The following is a 12,210-nucleotide window of genomic DNA, read 5'->3' on the forward strand; positions in this document are numbered from 1 at the left end:
ACTATGAACATACATTTGTTACATCAAAGTGTTTTCAGAACCTGTATGTAGGCAGAATACAATGTTTCAAGGACATGAGTGATGAAATTAAATGCGAGTGAAATATCTAAATCAATAGTAGATTCATCAGAGATTATTATACTCATTACAGCCATTCAGATATTACATTTAATAAAATATGTCATCAAGTATATACATGTTATTATATTAAGCTGTACTAGTCTGCTCTGGTACATCAATGCCTTTTACATAGGCAGTAATTAACAATGAATAGCCTATACAGCTTATAAAATCACACTATTTCTGAATACTTATGTACATTTATGAGCTAACCAGCTGAGCTGGAACAGAGCTGCCTTTAGGACCCAGCAGTCGTCCGTTCAGATTTTCTTTGTAGTTTTCCACGAGCAAAAAATGAAAAGTGAGCAGTGTGTGTGTAATATTGTCAGGCGGCTCCGGTTGTCCGCGTGACGAGGCGCCACGCTCGGATAACGGAGCGTTTTGTGAAGCACTTTTTTAAACGCACGTTTGCGACCGAAAGCGCGCGAGCTGTCTCATCGGTGGGAATCTATTAACGTTCAGTTTCCATCTTTTCCATTCTTAAGCGGCTCTGTGAATCCAGGCTGGACTAACTTCACCGTCCCTCAGTGTTCTGACCGCTGTGGGCAGTGGACGGACGCACGGCTGGACTGTCAGGTGGGTGTTTTTAAAAATCCACGCGCTTTACTGGCCGTGTGTGGACTGACAAAACGTTGTTTGCCGGCAAAGCGTGGGGCGCTGCTCACGAGCCTGAGGCAGGGGCGAATTACCATTAAGCGTGTCCGCGCGGGCTCAGTACTGAACAAGTGGGCATTTTAATAGTGTGTGTGTGTGTGTGTGTGTGTGTGAGTGTGTGTGTGTGTGTGTGAGAGAGAGTGTGCGTGCGTGCGTCTCTTCCCTTCCAGCGTGTTTCCCAGGTAGCACAATCCAGTTCACGGCGATGCATGACTAATTTTACTTCGCCTTCTTCCATTTGGCCAGTGGGCATATTCACCACTACACTGCATTTGCGTTCGTGTTGGTTTCAGCTGCTTTTCCTGCTGTCTTTCATGTAGGTGGGAGTGATCAGAGATGAGGGGAAGACTCTTCATAATCCACTCTTTGGCCGTCTCCATCTCCTTAACGTTGTTTTGGCAAACAAGGTAAGAATTCACATATGCTTTCCGCTTTGTTTTCCCTTCTCTTGATTTATTTCGACTGTCTAAAGCGCTGCTGATCTATAGAACCCATTTTGAGTATCTCTCCTGATGGCAGGGGCGCACCTCTCCATCCCCCTCTGCGCGTAACCGGTGGCTCTGGAGCGCCTTTAACGCGCTCTCGGTCACAAGTCTGGGTAACACGAGGGTGTTCCCTGGAATAAAAATCAGATTCCTTTCACTCGAAGTGGAATATTTTGCGAGTTCTGCGTCATTTAGGAGCGGTTCTTCGCGATGGGGGTGTGTAACAGTGCGAGAGTTCAGTGCGCTTTCATTATGTGGAGAGCAAGTGAGGCGCGATATGGAGCGCATGGTAATGGAGAGAGTGCTCAGCTCGGTGTGGGGGATACGGGGCTTACCAGCCCAGCTGCTGCTGGAAGGAACAGAATCTGAATTGTGGAGCCCTCTGGGTGGAAATGTAGTCTAAACATTTTAGCCTAGCACTCATCCAGTTGTTGCTTTGGTTTCTTTGCTGTTTCAAATTAGAATTAAGGTCCCTAAATAGTTCTTACTATGGTACATATGGTGCTAGAAAAAACCTTTATGTGAAAGTTAATTTAATTTACAGCAGCTCTTTAAAGAACCATCAGTGGTGGATGGGCTGTTTAGCTAACCAACAGTGGTTCTCCTATGGCATTGCTCTACAGAACCTTTACTGTCATCTTTTCTTATGTTGTCATTAGGATACTGAAGATGTGGCCTGCATAGTTCCCAGTGTGTTCTTCTGGTTTAAAGTGTCCTCAAGAAGAAGAAAAATCTTGACATCACAACAGTCCAATAAGCTGTTATCAAAAAACGTAACAAGCAAACTGTGACTCAGTATTTGTGTCCCATTACATAAACTTCATTTACGAAACGTGCTGTGATTGCACAGCATGAAGGCTAAGATGCTCCTCCATCATCGCCTACATTAGCGAGCCCACTTGGGATTTGACTCAAGCATCAGATGCTTGCACGTGCTTCCCTGCTATGTGGGTTGAGCTGGGCAGGTTAGAGAGGAAGAGAGGGAGGCTTGTCATCCTGGTGAGAGAGAGAGAGCAAGAGAGATAAAGGGAATCAACCCTGAGGAAGATGTTTCACTAGACAAGAGCTTTTCAGCTCCTCTGGGGCTCCTCAGACAAACCACGTTTATATTTTATTCCAGCATCTACGTCATCTGAGCACTCTATTAAGAATTCTACAGCTGATTTCAGAGTTGAGATGAGATTTATAACTGCAGTTTGCCACAACGTCTCTACCGTAACTGTTCATCAGAATCTGAATCTGAGTTTGTGTTATTGGCCAGATATCACTTACAAACAGTTGGTCTTGCCAGTAATGTGACTAACATAGCATCAAGTAAATGCAGTTGGCAGTTTATTAGGAACCTACAGTCCTTGGCCATTGTATCAGATACAACCACTATTTACACTCATAACCCCTCAAAATCCCAGGCTTTTTACATACTAAGGCTCATTATTCAGCAACTAAAGGGGTTAAAGATTTGGAGCCATGCCATAAAAAACACCTTAGGTTCCCTGAATAACTTTTTCATGTTTAAACAATTTCTGCATTATTCCAAAGGTTTTCCTAGAACCATATACCCATGCCAAGCACCATTTGCAGGTGCACTTAGTTGATTTACAGTTACTGTAGCCCATGTGTTGCTGCACAATTGGTCAGCCTCCCTCTACCCCATTCATCAATGGAAAGGGAACACCACTGATCAGTCATTTTTTGGATGGTGGACCATTTTCAGCCCAGTAATGATATCAACATGTTTGTGGCTTGAGCAGATGTTGCACTGGCATGAGTGTATCAGGATTAGCAATGGATGGGCTACAGTCAGTATTTGTACACCTACAAAGTGGTAGGTGATAAATGGTAAATGAGTGTAGGTACATGGTAGATGATTTTAATAAACTGGAAAACAGCACATCAGTAGAACATAGGAGAGAATATTAAAATAACATAAGATTTTGGCTGTATAATGTATAGTAATCTGTGGTCATCTATAATGATCTAATATATTTTAGCCCTGTATAAATTCCTGCATGCTGTTGTTCTTTTTCATGAGAATACGTACAGAATGTTGCATGAATGGAGCAAGTCTAGAAAAATAAACCTTTCAAAAATAAATAAATATAAAGGTGACTGGTGGCATCTAGAAGCCCATCAACAGTCCTTTAGTAATGTAAGTGATTGTTGTCCGCCAGCTCCACCTGCTGAAAGCTATTTATATAATAACCAGAGAACTCAGAGGAATGTGGGAAGTTACCAATAGCAACCACCACCTAAGAAAGCTCTTTAAGTTCCTTAAATATCATGCCAGTATGGTGGAAAGCTGACTGTTCATGAATTAAATGACATGAGTGGTCACTGAACAAGTGATTCAAACCCCTCAGCCTCTCCAAATGTTTGCCTGAATGTTTATGCTAATGATGTTCTCGAGCCACATGTCACCCAGACTCTATTATGTGGAGAAGAACGCTTTGTGCAGAATAGGGTGTGGACATTCTGCCTCATAATGTCGAACACTGTGACGTATTTCAGCTTTTAATGCATGAGTCAGGCTCTTTCAGGCTGCTGTTATGTGCATCTTCATGTATTTGCATTTGCCATGTAGGTCGGTATGTGCAGATACTACAACAGATGCCTTCAAAAACAACATCACCCTCTTCACACGTATCCTGGACCGACTGCTGGATGGCTATGATAACCGGCTCAGGCCTGGACTGGGAGGTGAGATGTCATAAACTGTGCTTGTGTGTCTTCATGAGGCTTTTATTTTTTATTGGTGAGTGCCACTTGGTGAAACTCTAGGCCCTGTTTTGTTTACTGTGCAAGAAGGCCAACCTACAGAGCTTTATAATTGGTGGAATTTACAGAAGTTCATGGTTCATTGTTTCTTTTTTGGTCTTGAGTAGGATGCATAGCAACTAGAATCATAGCAACAACACAAACTCATCTGTGTGTTCGCTTCAAATATAAAGTGCATTTGTGAACTTTATCTTGATCTTTTTTTTTTTTCATTTCGCTTAGATCCACTGCACTTAGAAAGTGCAGCAAGACCTAAGTGTAATTGTTCTTGTTGTGGCTTCATTTTGTTGCACAGTATGTGTGAAGTAACAATTTTTTGACTGTAACTTGAACAAAACATGTTCCCTATACCATAACTTTCCCCTTTATCTGAGCAGAGATGGGATTAAAATAGAAGATTATTCTGTTTAACTCAAGCATCGTTTTTCAGTTCTTTACAAAATTCACATCAGCAATTGAGGCGCTCATGCTTGTCTATATAACGTAAAGAGATGTGTCTTTGGTAGTACATTCATTTGCCTGACATCCACTGTGAGTGAAGTGATAGGGGTCAGGAAGACATACTATAACATAACGATTAAACTATAACATTCCAGTGAGCACTTGTGCCTTTATTTACCTTTACAACTGATGTTAAAGGCACAACTTAATATGCACTTAGTTTCATAACTGATCTTGAAGGCACAAGTGAATGAGCACTTTATTTTTTCCCTTGCTTGCGGGCCAAGCTTTGCCAGTATAGTGGATGCTTTGCATCATTCTCATTCAAACTGTCTCTCTGCAATGTCTTTAATGAAGTTGGAGTTAATGAGCAGCAGCCATTAATCGTGAATAGATTATCATATTTGATGGGAGCCCAATCACAATTAGCAATATTAGACACAGTCCTGCAGAGCACTCTACAACTAGCTGCCTTATAAAAACCCATTTGTACTGTGTCAATGGCCATGATGATAACTAGGTTACATCTATGGATAGATTAAGAAAAGCCATTCTAACAGACATGATGGCCACCATTCACATACAGTAAGTATAAAATAGGCCTGGACGATTAGAGCAGAGAGTACTGGGGTTAAATTTAGTGTTTTTCATTTTGTTATATGTCAGTAAAAAGCTTTTTTAATAATACTGTTGTGTTGTATTTCATGCACATGATTAGAAATCAGAGGGCTGCAGCACTGGGAAGCTGTCCAGTGCCCCCCTTCTGTGCTGTTGAGGCAAGAAAAAAAAAACATTAATTTAGCTGTAGGCTTGGTTGTGGTGTAGATGGAAGGAAAAGCTTGCCATTGTTAAATGGAGCAAAGTAATAAGCTAATAGGCTATAAGCACAACCCACAAAATTCAAAGAAATTTCTCCGAACGCTCTTTAGTTGCTGACAAATTATTAATGAATACAACTCCGAACATTTCAAACAGTTATTCTCACAAACATGACAAATACTGGGACCTTATGTGAAGTGCTTTCTGAATATACAAGCAGTGATGCCTAGTGGAGTAATTAAAAATAAAACTGAATGATTTCACTGATTTAAAATAGATTTAAAGCAATATTTTCCAATGTAAGTGACCGAATTCCCATTACCACAGCATAGTAAAATATGAACATAAATCTGTACATAATATTTAATCTGTTTTTCCGAACCTTTCTTTTCTTAAACTGTATACTGTCACTGAACTAAAGTTTTAAAGCTAATTATTAAGACACAAAGGCCTATATTTTGTAAAATATTAAAGAATCAATAGTTTAAAAGTAATACAAACTAATTTATAAAGAGCAAAAAATGTAAGAATTGGGACAAAACAATGCCAAAAAACAAAAATTAATAACTTTACTTGTTGCTGTACCATGTAAAGCTCAAAATGATCTACCTAAAAATACCTGGGCACCTCTTGTGAAACTGCCTGTTTTGTTGATTTTCTAAGTGACAACAATACACATACAACACATTTCTGCACATTTAATTCAGTATTGCTGTTTATTTGCTGAATTTAACATTAACATTAAAATTGGCCTGTATAAAAGTTATGGCACGTTTTAGATTTCTTGTTTTTGTGTTTTGTTTTTGTTTTTTTTGGTAATTTTAATTTTTGACATGTACAAAACATGTCATTTGTCCAGGGAGTGTTGAAAGCAGTAAATTCAACACTGTAAGACATATAATGTAAATGAACCCAGTTGTTTGGTGACATTGCGATGGCAGAAATTAAGATAATAGTTTTTAAGATATGGTTGTAGAGGCCACCCCTAAAATGGTCATTGACTCAAGGCCTGTCTGCTTTTTTTCTAATTTGAGGTTTTATTTAATGGTCCCTGTCAATAATGCTTTCTACTGTATCCTATAACTGTCAGCACAAAACAAAAATCAATAATTTATTCAAAGACTGGCTTCCCGTAACTCACGTCAGAGCTTGGCTAAGTATGCGCGTAATGCTTTGGGCAAATTATGAAATGGTTAATGAATCTGCTTCACTGTTTAATAATGCATCACCTAGAATTCCAGTGTAAAACATGCTAAAGGAAGTGAAGCAGATCTTAGCAGTGTACGTCATACTTCATCTACCCCAAGTCCCCAGAGAGGAACTAGACCCCAGGCTAGAGGAGAGAAAGGAGGAGATTTGGTGGGTGAGTTTGCCAAGCCATAAAGCCTAAAAATCCTTGGAGAATATTGCAGAAAAATGGAAAAAAACGTGTCTTAATGCACAAGAAAGAGAAAGAGTTGACAGATTTAGGCCATGGTAACTCTACACAAAGTAATACAGATATATTTACCAGTACAAGTTTACTTGCACTATACATGAATTGAACAAGTAGAGATTATTAATGTCCATATTATTATGTTTCAGTATAGTCCATATTGCAACCAGATACTGTGTGAAATTCCTCAGACAAAATTATCTACACAAAATCATGTATGCTTTGCAACACTTTTAAAAAGAAACACTTACCCAAGCTGCTAAAGAGCTTTTAAGTTATTGATCTTGGGGTCATGATGAATAAAGCCCAACAGGACAATGAAATCAATTACTGATTCTTGTTAAACTGAAATCAATACTGTGCTTCTCAAGAAAATGAAAAAGGTACATAGAAAATTATACAGCAAATAGCAACTGTGGTTTAAAGAAACTTAATCAGATGCTAATGAGATGCTAATGCATACTTCAGTCATCACTACAATGTCACGATGAAAATGAGAGGTCACAGTGATGAGAGGTTTCCGTGATGGAAGGCTTTGTGTTATGAAAAGATACAGGAAAATGAACCAAACGGCCCAAGCCCAGCCTCAGTGGTCTACCATCCTAGAGAGTTTGGTTATGATCCTAATCTGGCACACATGATCCAGTTACCCTGCTTGAAAATCCACTGTAGACCTGCATAGCTGATCACCAGCAAAACCTGTGTATGTTGTGTTATGGATGCTGATAGGCTGGTCAATCATAATGACCATGCTGGGTGGCCAGACAAACCAGCATCAGAACAGCACCAGACCATCATAAACCTGTTAGGCTTTTTTTTTAGTAGCATAATCATGCCTTTCAAGAGTATCAGGGGAATCTTAGAGCCTGGTGTGCTGGATCTAAACTCTCCAGGATGATAGCTCACCAAGACCAGACACAGATACCACTGGTCTAATGTTGCATTCGACTAGAGTTCATAACATAGAACTCAGACCTCCAATTAGGAAAACTCAACTGGGACCTCCTACTCGGAGAGTCAGGATAGTGTTCTCAATTCCAAGTCAATTTTGAAGACATATCGAAATGGCTGCTCACACAGTCAATAGTAATAAAGTGTCACTTCTCTAATTCAAAATGAGATCTGCTTTAGATCAGTCAGCATACATGCAGAGTAGTTGATCAAATCCAAATCCTATACTGGTAGTATATTATACTATACTGACTATCAAGTTTGCTGTGTTGAGAAGGTAAATACATCATGAATGCCAAAGCTTTCACCCACTGACTAGCTTGTTGCTAACAATGCTTGATTTCTTAGAGGCAGCCGTGTTTTTTTTCCAACTTTGTAGCTCCAAAGCATGGATATTGAAAATGACATAATTCTGAGCTCCGACTTCCCACGTCCAAGTAGTGTAGCCACCACAGCCCAATAAAATTTCTAGACACTTGATCAGTGGCTTGATTTTTGACTAAATTTAGTGGATTTAGAAGCAGTTTTAAAAGAAATGCTGACATGAAAATGCTTGGATTCCTGGACATTTTGTATCCAGGAATAGGATTTTTTTTTTTCCTGGACAGGCAAATAAAGACCTGGACAATCTTATCGGCAAACCTACTTCCAAGTTAAGCCAATTGCAGCATTCCTCAAAAATTCAAAGATCATTATGGACAATTTCTTCTTTCTCAACAAGTTGGTCTAAATATCTAGGCATACTAGGAGAAAACTGTCTAGATGACGCAGACAAGTGCAATATCAAGAGTTTGTAACATGCCTCTCTGCTCCCAGCATAAAAGTCCAGCGCGCCAATGGAGAAACTATTGCACTATACATTGGTGTATCATTGTTATATGTGTGGCTTTTGCATGCGTCACGTTTTTCTACCGATTTTAAATCTTTAACCTTGAAGAACCTCTAATAGATATGGTACAGCAAGGCACTTTTCTTAGCCAATCATCATGCACCACAACCACCGACCCAATAATGGTCCATCTTCATTGAACAAAAGGAGGCTGTGTTATTGTAATCCCGTCCAGGGCTCTGCATGATTAACTTCAGTACACTTATCAAGAGGCCGTTTCTCACTGTCTGAAGGGAACGTTTTATTGTCGTTGGGTTGAGGATTTAATGATCTCATAACAGAAACATTCAGGTGCAGCATAAGCAAGTCCCTGATTATTGTTTTGCCCCTCCTAAGGGGTTACTGATTGAGCTGAGGGTGAAATTGTAGTGTTATCTTCGCTTCAGTGAGCATAGCTCAGAGGAGAACAGCATGATAAGCCCTTAGCGGGAGGTTTGCGTAGATGACAAAGCTGCTGAATGCTGGAACAGACACTCTGTTTGCAGACGCAAATGTGACCAAGCATATGTACACATGCATAAACAATAGTTCACTTGGCGTCTCAGCATGGCGAGACTTCAATGACAGCCAAAGCTGCAGAGTTGTATGTCCCAGTGCATTTTATCTTGCTGATGCCAATGGAGAAGACAGTGAGCATCCAGTGTTATGATAATACAGAAATTGATTGTTGTTTGTAAGCAAGACTTCCACTTTCTATACAAGAATGGAAAATGGCCAGAGACACATGCCTATGTCACTGCTGGGTTGAGAACAGTCTGCCAACCAAAAACATCTAGTCAAAAGCATCCTGTGATCGGAAACTGACCACTTACGAAGGACTAGAGGATGACTCACACAAATTGTGCATAAGCAGATGGGCTACAGCGTCTAACTGTACACGGATGGGGTGGACCAACAGGGCAGGAGTGTCTAATCATAAGTGAACAGCAAGTGGTCACAGTGTTTGAAAACTCCAGAAGCACTGCTGTGTCCAGTCCACTCATACTAGCACAACACACAGTAAAATGCCAGTACCATGTCAGTGGCATTGCTATGCTGGTCTTGTGTGGCTCACCATCAAAACATTACCCTTCCAAACAAAAGATACTTTGTTTGAGTCCTGCTTGAGCAGTCAGTAAAAAATAGTAGCATGAAGCTTGAATTCTACGTCAAAAATGTAATAGCACAATCATGTGAGAGATTAGGGGGCTGAGAAGGAAGGGAGGGGGTTTGTTAATGGATGCTGCTGCACAGTGCTCAAGTTTAGTTCATCTTTAGTGCAACTGACCTGGGTGGTCCAACTGAGCCGTCAGGTTTCTGTACAGAAAATCTCTTGGTTTTCTTGAAGGGCAATCCAAGCCTGGAGGGACCTAATAAAAATTCTGGGGGACCTGTCACCACAGGCCCCATTGCGCCATGGGCCCCAGTGTGACTGCCCTCCTGCCCCGTCCACCCAGTAGTTATGCTACTGTTGCCTACTCATGTAACAAGATTAAACTATATTATCCCTGTCTAAAGAAAAAACATAGATCTCCGAAAATTAACTGCACAGGAGAAGGCAAAGCCGTTCTTAACTTTTAACGTACGTTAATGTAAAGAGATTTTATTCCAAGTGATTTTGGCAGATTTGTACTGGTCCATTCAGCATAAAATTTTCAAACAATAAAGAAGAGTAAAGAACAGTTGCCAGGTTCACATTTTTTGGACAGCAATGATATGTTGCCCTGGAGAAGAGCATCTGCCAAATGTATAAATTTCATTAATGTATGGCTGATAAATTGTGCAGTAATAGATAGGCTACAGTCAGTAATTGTAAACCTGCAGTGCATCTAAATGATTGGTTACCATGCATTCACTGGCCGTTTTTTCTGGTACACCTACTATATAGATGCACTTTAGGTTTAAAGTGGTCAACAGTGACAGAAACATTGGCTGAAAATAAAAACAAAAGATTAACTAGGTCTACAACAAAATGTCAAAAACATATAATATATAAATGAAATGCTGATGAAATTTTGAAATAGTGATTAAAACCTTCACTTTTCTGTGCTGGTTAGTGCAGAGACATTTAAACATCAGCAAATCAACAGTGAAAATGTCGCCCATGCAGAACTATTTCATGATTTCCAATTAATGGACTTGACAAGAGATTTGTACTGATCTTTAGACGAGAGATTTGTAGTGACTGGTCATGCCAAGTATCAAGAAGTAAACACCTCTACAACAGATTTGATACCACTACAAAAACACAACATCCCATTCCATATACAGATTTTCATAGTGACATACAGCACATTCTATAACATTTTATAAAATAATATATCAATATAATCATAAAATAATAACAAAAATGTAATTTTAGGTGTTGGTTTTCAACTGAGTGGATTTTGAATTTCAGTTTCAGCTTTGACCAAGAATTTTTATTTCAATGCATCTTTGTACATATTGTCACTGTCACAACAAAACCTGAACATGACAGTTGCCCTTTACATTGTGTGTAAATTTCATGATGAATAGAATAGAAGATGGTTCAAAATTATAGTGACTTAAAATGTAAGGTATGTTTTTCCCTCTCCTGTAACGTTACCATTTTGCATACTTTAAGGTATAAGGCAAAAATATCCTTTACTTTTAATGTCAGTTAATGTACAGAGATATTATTTCAAGGGATTTTGGAGTATTTCTACTGGTCCATTCATCAATATGTTTCACACAATGTAAAAACATTGCTGTGTTCAAATGATAAAAAAACAGAAATATGGAGATACATGTGTACATGTTGCACAGCAGCAATACATAAAGAGAGAAGGAGGGAGAGGGACAGAGAGAGAGAGAGAGAGATGGTTAAATAAGAAACAAATAAGAAGCAGAAAAATTGTGAGTAAGTGAGAGGTGGGCACCCCCAGTGTCAACCTGTCAGAGTCAGTGTGCTGGCTAGCAGAGCCGTCTGCTGAATATGTGAACATCTCATCTATAAGAGAGCAGGTCCAGTGCAGAGGAATTCCCAGGAGGCCATCCTCCATACAAACAAGCTACACCTGGGAAGAGCCTCAATCTAAAGTGCTCTCTCTCTCTCTCTCTCTCTCTCTCTCTCTCTCTCTCTCCCTCTCTCCCTCCCTCCCTCCCTCCCCTGCGCTTTGGCTTTCTTTGCAAAGGGCCCAGCCACTTAACATTCAGCCACACACACTCCACAACTAACAACAGGATGGATCTGTCAGGCGTGCAGCAGGTGGAGGACATGGCTGTGGGCAGCCTAGCTCTGTAGCTCTGTAGCTCAACATAGCTCAATTGGTTCTTGTTACCAGTTTGTTTATGTCACAGAAGAACGTGATATTGAAGAAATAATACAACCACAACCACACCCTATTAATATTTTTCCTCTTGCTTGCCTGGCCAGTCTAATTTCACAAGTATGTAAATCATGATGAATAGTCATTTTGACTGCTTCATCAGTGAATGTGATTTTGGTTTAGAATTACAGTAGCAAAAAAAAAAAAAAATAGCTGACTTAAGTGCTGCAACGAAATAGGGAAAATAGTCATAACAGGAAATTAATGCTCCTGAGTACATCTTGATGAATAATTGACTATACTCATTTCCGTCCTTCCCATTGCACTGTTATGTATGTAGCAGTAAATAAAGCAGTAGATGGAGTATAATAC

The 12,210-nt window shown here is 39.7% G+C and overlaps 1 protein-coding gene across 1 annotated transcript in view; it reads left to right on the top strand.

Annotated features, from left to right (window-relative positions):
- The first annotated feature begins 460 nt into the window (after nt 1-460).
- The window catches only part of LOC118806921 (gamma-aminobutyric acid receptor subunit alpha-2), a 54,089-nt gene continuing 42,339 nt past the window's right edge, over nt 461-12,210 (top strand). Inside the window, exons 1-3 of the mRNA XM_036568625.1 lie at nt 461-696; nt 1,095-1,181; nt 3,841-3,956. Coding sequence (XP_036424518.1) covers nt 1,111-1,181; nt 3,841-3,956 — 187 coding nt within the window. The 5' untranslated portion in view covers nt 461-696; nt 1,095-1,110. The remainder of the gene's footprint in view (nt 697-1,094; nt 1,182-3,840; nt 3,957-12,210) is intronic.

The sequence above is a fragment of the Colossoma macropomum genome, unplaced genomic scaffold, assembly GCF_904425465.1.
Source record: "Colossoma macropomum unplaced genomic scaffold, Colossoma_macropomum, whole genome shotgun sequence".
Lineage (NCBI taxonomy): Eukaryota > Metazoa > Chordata > Actinopteri > Characiformes > Serrasalmidae > Colossoma > Colossoma macropomum.